Here is a 15440-nt window from a genome sequence, read left to right as displayed (position 1 = left end):
TATGTATAATTATTGAGTAATTATTATACTTAATATATATTTTAGAAAATGCTTAAAATATGTTTTAAATTATTTTTAATACTTGGTTTTTTTTTTCAAAATTTGAAAAATTCATCATATATTATAGACATAAATTTTGTATTTTTGGGCATGTTGAATATACTTTTTGATGTTCCAATTTATTTTTACTCTAATTATGAGAGTATTAAATATATTTAACTTACTTTCCATACCTGAAAAATTGAGAAATTTTTTTGGAATATTTTGGACAGAATACTAAATGTGTGGAATGTCCAAAATAATTATTTTGGTTCATTAAATATTTTTTCATGACTATTTCCTTTATATTATACAAATTGAAGTATATGCTATTTTAATATTAATTTATGTATAATTAATTATGAACATTTGGCTGCATATCATTTATAATGCTAATTGTATTTTTTATTTAGTGGGTTCGTAAAATTCATATTGGCAAATACATATATTCTTTGTGAATGGTTAAATCAATAGTAAGTAAATTTGATTAATCATATAGACAGTGCACTTTTGCATTTGCATCTTGTGTTTATTTATTATTATTTGTTTTGGTAGAAATTAATTATAAATTTAAAATAACTATCAATTTAAACTTATTTTGGTCATATGATCAGCAGCCTCATTCTGAGATCTTGGAATGTGACGAAATCTTACCTTCTAATCTCACTTAAGCAAACTATGTACTAAGTGTAACTCCCCCAAATTACTATTGCTCATTCCACCCACCAAAATCAATTTTATTAGAAGCGTGTTGTCGCATTCCAGCTCAAGCTTTCTGTATTCGTTCGCCAATGCTATTTAAAAGCCTTGTAGCACATGTCTTGCTTCAACCTTAAATATCGTGTCCTTTCCTATACATAATGAAAAACCACACAACCAATTTGCATCGGCGTCTCTAAACACCTGTAACACCCCAACCCGTATCCCTTGCCGGAATCGGGTTATGGAGCATTACCAGAGATTACAGATCAAACGGACAAAAATCTCAAACATTTTATATCATCAAAATAAGTCATCAAATCACCGTTTTAATCCAAATTATAAACTCGCCAAAATAGATCTTATAACTTCATTTACAATCAAACCACAAAATAACTAATATTTAGACACTCTAGGTACATGCTGATACAAAGAAATAAACATCACTATATTTGAGTTCAGAATTGTTGTTGGATGCTGAATCAGCAATCAAACTTAAGTACTTAACCTGCGCACGGAAACAAAACCGTACGCTGAGTAAAAACTCAGTGGTATTTCTATAATTCGAATATTTAAAAATAAAAAAGTAAAATATGTATAATAAAATGTCAAGCACAATTGAATATTTAAAACCATACAATACTCAATTATCATCACTTGCTATATATAATAGCTTTTCACATTCAATTCATGAGTATATAACTCGTGTATTCCATGTATTTACAACATATTTCATATTCTATTTTCAATTCACTATCTCATATTCTTATTCTTAGCCCAAAGTAGATTTTATAGAACACATCGGATATACGAAACAAATACAGAGGTGCATTATTATGCACTAATGAACAGAGAGCACTGACGTGCTAATAATCAGATAGCACTGACGTGCTAAATATCAAAGAGCGCGCTAAGGTTCCTTAATGGCATGCCACTAATATCCTGGTAGTTCTAAATTCTATCTACTTGGGCATTAAAACTGAATTTCATACATTAAAAAAAAAATCCAATTATCATATTTGCACAATTTCACATTTACACATATATATTCATAATATATATTCCAATTTAATTCAACCAATATAATTTCATCACATACCAAAACAATCCATTTCAATTGTAAAACACAATAATTCCCTCCTCAATTACTTACCATAACATTTAATCAAAATACAACAATTAATAATTAGATTCGAATTATAGAAATACAAACCAAGAATTCCGAGCTATTCGACGTCGACTATATTTTTCCTCTTTTTGTCGAGAATTCCAGTACGACGCTAGCTACGGAAATTAAAACACTTAAAAATCATCAATACAACACCATTCAATCTCATATTAAATATCAATTTTTACTCAATATTTTCCTAAATTTCAATTTAGTCCCTGAACCGAGACTAACTTTTATTCTCAAAACTAATTTCATATTTTCATTCCATTCCCACTTTAAACTAATTTAATTCTCTAATTTCACCATAAATCCTTAATTTCAAAATTCTCTCAATTTAGTCCCTATTAATTCAAAACCTATAATTTATTTTACAATCAACCTTTTACTAACTTCTAACTTGAAATTCAATCAATTTAACCCCTAATTCATCAATTAATCCAACATGAACAACATCTAAAAATTTGCTAACTTTCAAAATTTCAACTTAAATCAAGTAGTATTTTGTTCTAGGATTCCAAAAACTCAAAAATTACAAAAAAAGGGATTAAATTGACTTACCAAATTCACTTTGCACCTCAAAAACCGCAATTCTCCTATTTTTCTTTTCTTTCTCCGTTCTCCTTCTTTGTTTCGTTTTTCAATTTTGTAAATATTCTCTTTTTCTATCTTTTATTTCTTTTATAATATAATATAATATATTATAATCTAATCTAATCTAATCTAATCTAATATCATATTTATACTTCACTTTTAAGTAATATATAATAATAATAATAATATATTTTAACTTTAGATTTTTTTTAAAAATCTACTTATGCCGCCTCAACTTTAGAAAAATGCATAAATTCCTATTTGGTCATTTTAACTTTTCTTTAATCTTTAATTAAACTTTTATCTCTATTGTAATTTAATCCTTTTTAATCAATTAACCATCGAAACGTTAAAATTTCTTAACGAAACTTTAATACTATCCTAATAACACTCCGTAAATATTTTACGGCTCAGTTTATAATATCAAGGTCTCGATTCCTCGTTTTCGACCCAATTTACCTAATAATTTCTTTTAAATTACAAAATTCACTAATTCAAAAATATTTCTAAAATCACGCTTAACTTATAATTATTAATTAATAAATTTTTCTAACTTTTTCATCAAATTTAGTGATCTCAAATCACTGTTCTGACACTACTGAAAATTGGGCTGTTACAACACCCTCCAATAAAAGCTCATGATTTAACTGAAAGTAATGCTCCATCTGTGTTGAGCTTAATTCATCCCTTCTCTGGTGGCGACCAATGCATTGCAGTGACTGTAGGATTAGCATGTATCAGATTGGAGGACATCAGATCATAGTTCCCTGCCCAATAAAATCTTGTATCAACGATATTCTGAACACAGTTATGGCCATTAGAAAAAAAAAGCATAGCAATTATGACTTTTCCATAACAACTAGCAAAAAATAACGAAAAGAGTATGCGAATCAGTGTCCCCAATATCATAATGACTTGCATTCTGCATATTCCACAACAGCCAGTCCTTAAGATTCATTGAAAAGAAAGCCATTTGTGCATGTCTCGGCACAACATAGAGCTAGACCGATTTCGAGAAATAGCAATCACAAATTGCCTGGATAATAGTTTCATTAACATTACCGCACCGTGGACAATAGGCATCATCAATCATATGTCACCTTACTCGTTCCCCATTCGTCAGGATTCAATCTTGCCAAAGAAGCCAGAGAAGTACTCGTGCCCTCTGAGATGCCTTAGCCTTCCAAATCATCTTCCAAACCTTAGGGAAGTCACCAGCCTCACACAGGAAGAGATTCATGTAAGTTTTAGCCATGAAATAAGTATCCTTTTTCATCCATTTCCAAGCTAAACGATCTGGCCCTGCATCTACTGAAGGTGGCATCAAACCAGCTATCTACAAGAGAATCTGATAAGGAACTAAGCTGTTTAACCGATGCTAATCCCAATTCCCAGACTCGTCAACCAGATTACATACACGTAATGTGTTATCCAGATTTCCACTCCATTTGAAAAAATTTATAAGAGGACCATCTTGCCTAATCCACACGTCATTCTAAAAATTTATTAGTTGCCCATCTCTTAATGACTAATAAACATTAACAATTACATCCGACCACACTTTCATCAACGATGTCCATATGAACGAACAATTACTCCTTAAAATCAATGTTAGCAATACACCGTGAATATTATATTTGTTTCTAATGAGCTAATTATTTGTGTCTATCTAACTTGGGAATTTAATGATGATATTTGGAGCATGAAAATCTAATGTCGTTAAGGAGCCAATAATAATAAAGTACAAGTCAATGGGGTTAGCACGTGCAAACTTCAAATGTGTGACCATCGCACATCACATTCTTTATGCTTCAAGAATATGGCGAAATTTGGTTTGTGTTCTTGCTTTTGATAATTTGAATTTTAATGATATTGGTTGTCTGCCTATTGGGTTTGGATAATGTTTTATATGGTTCTAGTTGTTTAGTAATAGGTTTATATTTTTGGATGTGCTAGCGAAGTAATGGGTGTTTTAGAAATTTTGTAATCGGTAAGTGAAATGATAGACAAATCAAACATGACAATGATTAGACTTAGGTGTTTAATTTTACTTTGATACCTTTCAATGATAATATATAATCTTTATAACCCTTATCTTTTTACTCATGAATACCTCACCCCATTAAAATAGAACAAATAAATAGGTTAAAGTACCTAATAGATCCCTATATTATAAGGTCTAGATCAAATTAATCGCTCTATTATTAAATGGATTAATTTAGTCCTATGCTATTAAAAAAAATCAAATAAGTCCAAATTGTAATAGAGTTGATACTTACGGTATAAAAATATCTTAAAAATTATTCTTTTCAATTGCATTCTAATTCCAAATAAATCATTTCATTTACAGAACAATAAAAAACTTTAAAAATATTAACTTTGTTAAACAGTAAATGATATTTTTTTAAAACAATAAATGTTAACTTTATTCTAATTTGGTCTTATTTGATTCTTTTTAATAGTACATGAACTAAATTGAACCATTTAATAATAGAGGGACTAATTTGATGAAGTCCCTAGAATACAGGGACGTCTCACATACATTCATCCAAATAAATAACAATAATGACATAAACATCAATTAAGCATTCCAAATTCAATTAAAACATCAACATTATCATTACTAAATCATAATTGAAATATTGAAAATTTGAAACTATACAACCAAAACAAACATTAGCAACATAAATTCAAGTAAACAACATAACTAATCTCTCAAGTTGATATACATACAAAGTCTAATATCATCCAACTAATTAAAATCATTTCAAACAATAAACACATTAACAAAGTCCACAACTAATTAGACACTGGAATCCAACAGTTCATTTTATAGTTTAAAGATTTTCCATGATAGATTCATTTAGGTTATCTATTTTTTTTATTTTTCTATGTTGGGTTAATCCAAATGCATGTTCAACAAAAACATGGATAACATACTATATTGGACATAATTAGCATAAACTCCGATATCTTAGGTGATCATATATACATATTCTAACTCAAATTACCACATAAACATACTTTATTCAACTTAGTATTTAGGCCCTGTTTGAATGAGTCAGCACCTATCTTCGACTCAATCAGCATATATGTTCTATTAGACATAATGAGCATGAACACAGATAACATAAGTTTTCACTAACACATGATATATTCAACATAATCAGCAAAACATGAATAACTTGTGTGATCATGTATGCATGCTCTAACACAAATTACCACCTATTCATGCTCTGTTCGACTTAGCACACATGCTCTACTGGACTTGGCATATATCCTCGACTTAATCCACATTAATGTTCCATTCGACACATACTTCAGAAAATGTAAAGTGTAGGTAACATAAATAGAATGTAGCAAAGCCCAAATTGCATTCGAATGTATAATCTCTAACCTCAGCAATAGTTCCAATCAAACAAAAAAGAGGGTGCATCTCAAAACTCTGCAACTTCGGTCTGATCAAAATAGCAACCAGTAGGGCCTACGTCGGGGATGAGAGCACATTTAACGGGGCCTCTAGCCCCCTCTTCTGTCGTGATCACCCGCGTGTGCCAATTCAAGTCAGTGTTAACATAACCAGGATGAACACAATTTATGCACATATTTGGATATTTTCTGGCTAGAATTCTTGTGTAAGCATTTAGGACCACCTTTGACATGCTGTAGGCTGGCAGCATTAACGGCCATCCGTTAGCTTCAAGAGCATTGTCTTTAAAATCCTTCAAGAATATTTGCAATATGCCGTCCAGTTTCTCTTCAGTTAGATTCTCTATATCTCCAAGTTCATTTCTGATGCTTTCACCAGGAACCCTCGACAAAATTTGAAGTTTACCATTATGCAATTGTGATGGCATTATGTACCATTTCATTGGTCTTTTCCGAACTTTCTACAAGATTATGGCACAGCCAATGAAACAAAATTGTATAATAAATGTATTTATTAAAAGTTTATATAGAAACCAAGTAAAGCTTTGGTTAAAATGGTAAAGTAGAAGATTTGAAAACTACAGTGACTCAAGTTAAAATCTCACCATGTATGTCAAGAGCTTCAACAACAGTATAATGTATAGAGATAACAATGGATTTTTACCTAATAGACTAGGAATTCTCAATTCAGTGAGTTTAGTCTTTATTCAATGATTAAAGCGAAGAATAAAACTAACTAGTTATGAGATTAAGCTCAAATTGTCACTGTATTACGGTCAATATTAATTTTGTTTTTACTGTAATTTGATTGATTTAGATGAATTATACTATTATATTTCTTATTCTTTTCCTATCTAACATGGCAAAATTCAATAAATTCGAAGTATATTAAAAAATTCAAAAAAATTCAACATTAGATATAATATAAAACAAAAATTTATCCCAATCTCATTAATTATCTTGAAATAAAAATCATAATGAAAGTACCTTTAATTCGCTCCGAAGAGAAGAAACATTGACAATCCTAGCTCCTGAACTGGACAGCTGCAGCAGAGGGAGAAGGGTTTCAGTTACTATTTGGACACCATAGTAATTAGTATTCAAGCAAACTTCTGCCTCTTCATATGTATACTTCATTACGCTTTGGACCATCTTTGCCACCTTCCCTGACAGCTGCACCAACAACTAATTAGCTCATTCATATAAATAATGGCTATAATACTGAGAAACACAAAGCTCCCCAACTATTAAGTTCTTGTACTTAACTTACCCATGCTGTAGAATCTATACCTAAGGCTTTGAGTTCATCTTCGTCAACTATAGCACCACTGGCTCCCGCATTATTTACCTGTCAAATGTAATATGATTTTATGAGCAATTGCAAAACTACAAAATTGAAATTATGTTGTCAAGATGCAGGCGATTAAGGTTGCTTTTGAAGATCTCTGTATAGGGTACTTACACCGACATTCATAGTTCATACCAAACTGCGTAACAGGGATCCTTACCAAGATATCAAGTCTTCCAAACTTCTGAGATAAAAAATCAGCCAATGATTCAACGCTAGCTTGATCCAAAACATTGAGTTGATGGAAAACTACATTTGACAATCCCAGCTGGTGGAGCTTGGCGGTTGCCTCATTTCCCCTCACTTTATTTCTAGCTGTTAATACAACTGTTACGCCATTTGAAGTGAGCTGCCTTACAATCTCAAACCCGATGCCCTTGTTTGCTCCGGTCACTACGCCATATCTACAAACACCGACAAGCGAAAATCCACCATCAACGAAACCACTTTAAACGATTTGACTGCCTAAAAATTGACCAATAAACCATATATAACTAACCTCTCTGCTTCATGTTTTCCACTGTTTTCTATTTCTGCAAGTCTTGAAGAATCTGAGTCTGCCATTGAAGTGAACCGATGAATGGAAATACCGGACAGCAAACCAAAAGGTTAATTCTCAAAATAAGTAACATTCTATTAGAGTATAGGAAATTGTTAGTTAGTTGTGAGTCTGGTAAGGTTGTTGTTCAGCTTTTAGACTAGTCAACAAAGTCTATAAATACTGTACATCGAGAATTAAGAAGCAAGCATTTTTGAATACAAAGAAAAGAAGTTTATTTTCTATTCTCTCTATTTCTCATTCTATTTGGCTAGATATTTTTCAATCGTTTTATTAAGTTCTTTCATGGTATCATTCACCAATTGATTCTGGTGATTGCTTCTCATGGCTTCCGCTGATTCCGCATCTGGTGAACCTAGCTCTGGTGTGTTTACTGCCGATCGAGTCACAACCGTTCTTCCTCGACATGAAGTGGTCAAACTCGATGAAGGTACTTACCTTCAATAGCGTAAACAGGTAAAACTGATTGTTAATGGCTATGGACTCACAGGTTTCTTAGATGGCACTGTTGCTCCGCCATCCCGATTTGTTATTCTACCCGATGGTTCTCGTGCTCCAAATCTGGCGGCTCAGGTGTTTACACAGCAAGATCAGCTGTTGATGTCCTGGCTTTTGTCTACGGTAACTTCTTCTCATCAATCCTCCTTTGATGATGCTTGCACAGCGTGCAACATATGGAGTATGGCTGTTAATCTTTTTGCAGCTGATACGGGTGCCAAGCAGTCAAGGATTCGGCATGAGCTTCACTCATTGAAGAAAGGTAATCTTTCTATTAAGGCGTATGTTAACCAGATTAAAGATTTGTGTGCTTTGTTAGATGCGTCTGGATCTCGTATCTCCGACGAAGAGAAGATCGAAGTGGTGCTGGCGGGGTTGCCGTCGGACTTTGAGGCGGTTATTTCCTCTGCTCGGTTGTCACCTGGAGTTTTACCGTTACAACGTTTGGTAGATGCGTTGGTCAATTGTGAGAGCCGTCAAGCTCGAGTGTTGCAGGATGTAAGTTTGAACGTGAATCTGGTTGAGGATGCGTCGTCGGTTGAAGGAGTCAGTCATGGAGGCCGTGCGCCTGTTCGTGGCAGTGGCAGAACTTTCCGATCTCGCATTCAATGCCAGATCTGCAGTCGGTTCGGTCATGTGGCTCAAAAGTGCTACTATCGTTATCATAGAGACTCGAACGACTCATCTGTGGTGTCATCGGTCTCTCATCAAGGGGCTCCGTCGGGTGTTGAGAAGGCTAAGTTTGGAGTGTGTGCGCAAGAGGAAGAAGAACAGTGTATGGCTCCTTATCACAAAAGTCAGAGAATAATTTATGGACAAGGGAACTATTCAAGTCAAAATCGAAATGGTGGTCAAAATTGGAGTAATGGCTTGCAAAGTCAATCAAAATAGTGGTCAAAATTGGTGGGCTGGCATGCAAAGTGAAAAATTGGCACGTGGGCCCCAGGTGTCATATGCAAATGAATATGGCAGGCCATATGGGAATAATTTTAAATCAAATTTGTGTCAGTTTGGAAATGATGATGGGCATGGTTTTAATAGCAATGGCTTTAATAGAAATGCCCTAGTGGAATTTGCTGCTGAAAATGGACGGCATGTGTTGCAAGGGCCAAATGTGGTAAATTCCTCCAATAGGCCGAATATTGACCCAAATATAAATGGTGTTCCATCATCTAATTTTGTTCAAGTTGATCAAAGTGATCCCGGTTCGCCTGAACCGATTGGTGTTGATCGGGTTCTATGATTTACCAAACCGCGTGCTCGAGTTTATACTGGGTACGAACCATGTATTGGGCTTCCTCGGCTAGGGGATTTACATGCATCTGATTATTCTGATCCTTCAGTATTCGGCTCTCATGTCAACACTGCTCAACTTGGATCTAGTACTGGTAATGATGATCCGTATGTTCTAGTGCGCGGTGGCACCACTTCTTGGTATCCTACTCGGGTGCGAGTCATCACGTCTGCCATGATGTGTCAGCTTTACGTGATGTCACGCCATATTCGGGTACGTCATCTCTTTTAATGGGTGATGGTACTCCTGCGGTCATCTTGTCAATTGGTACTACTATTTTCCCTACTCAGTATAAATCTTTACGGTTATCAAATGTTTTATGTGTGCCAAGTATACGGAAAAACCTCTTATCTGTCTCACAGTTTGCTCGAGATAATGGTGTGTTTTTTGAGTTTCATCCTACCCATTGTGTTATTAAGGATATGGTGACTCGGGAGATATTGCTGACGGGCCGCATTCATGATGGACTATATCAATTTTCTGTGCCAGTGGTTTCTACTCCGTCTACAATTGATCCATTTGTTGCTCATTTGCAAGTTCCACATGTAGTTAAAAATAATAATGTGTTTGCTTTATGGCATAATCGTTTAGGCCACCCATCAACTTCTGTGGTTAAAACAATTTTAAATAAATGTAATGTTGCTTCAAGTAAAAATAGTTTGGATGGTATATGTACTGCATGTCAAAAAGGCAGGTCACATAAGTTGCCTTTCTCCCCTTCGACTACTTGCTATCGTCCTTTTGAATTGGTTGTGTCTGATCTTTGGGGTCCCGCATCTGTTGCATGTGGTGATAAGAGATATTATGTTTCGTTTATTGACATGTGCACTAGGTTTACTTGGGTTTATCTTTTACGTCAAAAAGCCCAAGCATTAGAATGCTTTACTCAGTTTCAAAAATTAGTTAAGACACAGTTTGGCAAGTCTATTAAGCAATTCCAGAGCGATTGGGGAGGAGAATACCGTGGGTTTACATCTGTCCTAGAATCTCAAGGAATTATACATCGACTGACCTGTCCGTATACTTCAGAACAAAATGGAGTAGCTGAGCGTAAACATCGTCACATTGTTGAAGTGGGTATTACATTATTGGCACATGCAAATTTACCTATGGAATACTGGGGGTATGCGTTTTGTTGTGCGGTCCATCTTATAAATCGACTTCCTACTGTTGTTCTTCAGGACAGTTCTCCGTTTAAGGCACTCTATGGGAATGATCCGACCTATGATCATCTTCGAGTATTTGGATGCTGTTGTTATCATTATTTACATCCGTTTGTAAGTCATAAGTTGGATTTTCAGTCTCAGCCGTCTATATTTCTGGGCTACAGTCCTCGTCACAAGGGGTATCAGTGTCTTTTACCAGATGGTAAGGTTATAATTTCAAGGCATGTGGTGTTTGATGAGCAAAGGTTTTTGTTTGCTGAGACTAGTCCAGACAAGTTTGTATCGACGACTAGTCAGACTAGTTTGACGGTTGTTCCTCTTGTGTGGCCGTCTTTTTCCTCCACTCTTGAGCCTTGCGTGATAACACCGTCACTACAAGGGTTGCAGTCTCAGTCTAATGATCATATATTAGATGTTAATTTGGAGCAGCCTCAGTCTCATGATTCTTCAGCTGATGTTGGGACTGGGTCGAATAATCTTCCAGCAGTGCATGACTCGGGATCATCAAGTGATACCAATGCTCACTCTCACTCTAATGTGAGAATGTCTGCAGGTTCGTCGGCATCTGATAGTCAGATTAGTAGGCCACCTGTGGGTAATGTTCATTCAATGATTACTAGAGCTAAAGCTGGAATTTACAAGCCTAAGGTTTTAAATGTTGAAGCTGTTGAACCGTCTACAATTGAAGAAGCTCTAGCTACTGTTGAGTGGCGCGCTACTGCGCAAGATGAGTATGATGCTCTAATGCGTAATTCCACATGGGAGCTTGTTCCTGCTCCGTCTAATCGTAAGGTCATTGGGTGCAAATGGTTGTTCAGAGTTAAGAAGAATTCTGATGGTACTATTGCTCGACATAAGGCTCGCTTAGTTGCAAAAGGTTACTCCCAAGTTTTGGGTTGTGATTTTAAGGAAACGTTTAGTCCGGTAGTTAAACCGGCTACTATCAGAGTTATTTTGTCTGTTGCTGTGTCTAGGGGGTGGTCACTTTGGCAAGTGGATGTGAATAATGCGTTTCTAAATGGCGATCTTGACACTGAAGTTTTCATGCATCAACCTCCCGGCTATGTTCAGTATGGTTCAGATGGTAGACCTCTGGTGTGTCGTTTGAAGAAAGCGCTGTATGGTCTTCGTCAGGCTCCTCGTGCCTGGTTTGAGAAGTTAAAAGGATTTCTAGTATCTGTGGGGTTTGTGGTATCAAAGCCTGATGCTTCATTATTTGTTCGAATTGTACCAGCTTCAACGTTGTATGTTCTTGTGTATGTTGATGATATTATTGTTACTGGTGATGTGCCTTCTGTTATAGAGTGGTTTGTTCAATTGCTGAATAGTAAGTTCTCACTTAAAGACATGGGCGATCTTCATTACTTTCTTGGGATAGAGGTGACTTGTTCTTCATCAGGCTGTCTTCATCTTTGTCAGAAGAAGTATATACGTGATATTCTTATAAGATGCTCGATGGAAAATGCGAAAAGTGTTCATACACCGATGATTAGTTCCTCTATCATGACTAGAAATGATGGTGAGCGTTTAGAGGATCCAACTGAATATAGGAGTCTTGCAGGGGCGTTACAGTACGTCACTCTTACGCGGCCTGATGTTGCATATGCTGTAAATCGAATATGTCAGTTTATGTATTGTCCCACTTTTGTTCATATGACAGCTCTGAAGCGCATTTTGAGATATCTAGGTGGAACAATTGATTTTGGGATTGTATTTCGTCCGTCCACCGGTTTGTCATTAGTTGGGTATGCTTATGCAAACTGGGGATTAGATTTTGATGACCGGAGATCTACTACTGGATACTGTGTTTATTTCGAACATTCTCCTGTTTCGTGGTGTACGAAGAAATAGCAGGTTGTTGCTCGGTCTACTGCTGAGGCAGAATATCGGAGTCTTGCTGCAGTTACTAGTGAGGTTACGTGGCTTTTATCATTACTTCAAGAATTGCGTGTTCAGTCTACTAGTATTCCTGATATTTGGTGTGATAGTTCTGGGGCAGTTGCAGTTGCTGCTAATCCTGTTCTTCATTCAAAGTTTAAGCATGTTGAGTTAGATTTGTTTTTTGTTCGTGAAAAGGTTGCTAATGGGACTATTTCCATTGGTGAGGTTCCAGCGTGTGATCAAGTCGCTGATGTTCTGACTAAGCCGCTTTCGCTATCGAGTTTTACTCGTTTGAGGAGTTTTCTACGGGTGTGGCCTGTGGAGAAGATGGATGAATATTAGAGTATAGGAAATTGTTAGTTAGTTGTGAGTCTGGTAAGGTTGTTGTTCAGCTTTTAGACTAGTCAACAAAGTCTATAAATACTATACATTGAGAATTAAGAAGCAAGCATTTTTGAATACAAAGAAAAGAAGTTTATTTTCTATTCTCTCTATTTCTCATTCTGTTTGGCTAGATATTTTTCAATTGTTTTATTAAGTTCTTTCACATTCATATTCAATATAAAGAAAGAAAAAAATCAGAGTGTCTTGCCTCTCTTTTAGTCGTTTTGCCCTCTCTTTTTCAACCTGTTTTCTTCTCAGATCTTTCTCTTAGCATATACGCGGATTTCGAAAAACAATTAGAGAACTACACTGTTTTATTTTATATTATATATGCCAATTCTTTTTCAATCAGTCCTTTACTTCATTTTAAATTTTATTTAGAGAAATAGGTGATTTAAAAAGTGAGCTCAACGGCATTTAACTATACACGCTTTTCCTTTTAAGTTATAATTTTTAATTTCTTTAATTGAATGGTTTAATGTTAGTGGTTTTATTTTTGAGTTTCAAATTCGATTCCTCTCTCACTTACATTTATTTTTTTATTTCATGTTGTTTTAAGTCTCTTCTTATTTTTTCTTTTATGAATATTTTTAACATATTAGTTTCCTTAGTTAAATGGTTAAATAATAATGTTTTGTATATGTATTTCACAGGTAAACATAATGATATTTCAAATAATTAATTGAATTATTTCACATATAAAAATATTTGAAATATCATACTCACAATGTAGATGAAAAACAATGATATTTGAAATATTTTACATATAAAAATAATAATTATATTCAAAATAATTATTTCATTTTATAATATTAGAAATCACCATACCCACAATATATGTGGAGAAAATAAATATTTGACATATAAATATTATATATAAAGAAAAATAGAGTAATGTTCGATCTTTTTAGATTTATGAGTAAGTAAATTTGGTGTCGTCGTTCGAATTTGATTAATGATTATTTATTTTTCTGTACAATATTTTCATTTTAATTTTATATTAAACATGTGAAACAATTTTTTGGTAAAGATGAGTGAACGAATTAGAGTCGTTATTTATTATGACAGTCAAATTTGTGAAACTGAAATTGAGGTCATTTTGTATTATCCCAATCTACATAATTAGCTTTTAACCGGAGCATCAAACTGAACGAGCTTCTATCAAGAGTTAGACATCTAACGTCAATGAACCTTGTAAGATATGATACATTTGAGTTTGAAATATAGATATCTACCATCAATGAACCATGTAAGATATGATACATTTGAGCTCAAATGCGACATAGATGTTGGGTTAATGTTTGATACGCATTGCTCAACTAGAAATGTTATACTAGAGTTATATATCCAGTTTGTCGATGTAAAGGAGGGTGGTCCCAGTTTGACAACAGTTTCAGTTAATTTATTTTAGGAACAGGAAGTAGAAAATCCAATCACGTAGTTGTGCGGTGGTTTCATAGCGTTGTTGCAAAGCTCATATGAAAGAATGCCAGAATCATTTATGGAAAAACATTTCTTGGTTTCAACCTTTAATTTCAACTTTGACATACAATCGGGGTTAGTTGGTAACCCGAATCTAGAGACTCCAACATGACATTTTGTGAATGTCTTTCATTTCAACTTATGCAGATATGCCATCAAGTTACATGACTGGAAAATTCGTAAGTAATATTGGTTTTAGCGTAAGTTTGACGAGAACAAATGATGTTTTGCCAACAAACTACATTAGCGAAAGGACATACAATTCGGTATATGAAACTGCAACTGGGATTGATAATGAAGAGGAGGTTGAGAATGAAGAGGAAGTCAAAATCGATTATGATCCAATCTAGGAGTCTGAACTCGATGGTTTATAAATTGCATTATTTTCTAAACTAGAGATCGTTCCTTCCAAACCAGAGGAGAATGATTTTGACAATGAAGGTCTAGAAAATGCTAGAAGAACTCAACTAGATTTTACGAGGTATGAACCTCCACCCTACATGCTTAATAGCAACATTAATGCTTAAGATGGGTTAGAATTTTCAAAACTTCCTCATAGAAGACCCGGTCATGCGAGTTCTACTAATTTCGACGATTTACAAGTTGAAATGGAGTTTTCCTCCAAAGATATTATTATTGTTGTAGTAAAATGATTTAGTAAGCATGGGTCAATTCCCATGTTACAAAATCAAGAAATCATGAATGCAACCATTCGAGAAACCTTGCTCATTGTTTCTCGAAGGACCATAAAATCTTATTAAATTCTCCTATTGTCATCCACAGTAGGCACCTACTACAATGAAGAGAACCTAATAAGGCCTATGAATTATGCCAAAAATGTCCTTTCAGCAATCTTTGTTAAAATTCTTAGTTCCCCAATTAAGGTTTTTGCCTTATCC

At 34.5% G+C, this 15440-nt stretch overlaps 1 protein-coding gene across 1 annotated transcript; it reads right to left on the bottom strand.

Moving 5' to 3' along the window:
* Nucleotides 1-5631: 5631 nt before the first annotated feature.
* Nucleotides 5632-8005, bottom strand: LOC121219446 (salutaridine reductase). The gene is made up of 5 exons (XM_041097630.1): nucleotides 7777-8005; nucleotides 7438-7681; nucleotides 7200-7277; nucleotides 6917-7102; nucleotides 5632-6390 (listed from the first exon to the last, which is right to left on the bottom strand). The coding sequence occupies exons 1-5, from the start codon at nucleotides 7839-7841 to the stop codon at nucleotides 5938-5940; spliced, it is 1026 nt and encodes a 341-aa protein (XP_040953564.1). The 5' UTR covers nucleotides 7842-8005; the 3' UTR covers nucleotides 5632-5937.
* Between the last annotated feature and the right edge of the window lie 7435 nt (nucleotides 8006-15440).

This window comes from Gossypium hirsutum, chromosome D07 (genome assembly GCF_007990345.1).
Source record: "Gossypium hirsutum isolate 1008001.06 chromosome D07, Gossypium_hirsutum_v2.1, whole genome shotgun sequence".
Taxonomy (NCBI): Eukaryota; Viridiplantae; Streptophyta; class Magnoliopsida; order Malvales; family Malvaceae; genus Gossypium; species Gossypium hirsutum.
The sequence above is the reverse complement of the archived record's forward strand: the minus strand, read 5'-3'. Positions and strand labels throughout refer to the sequence as shown.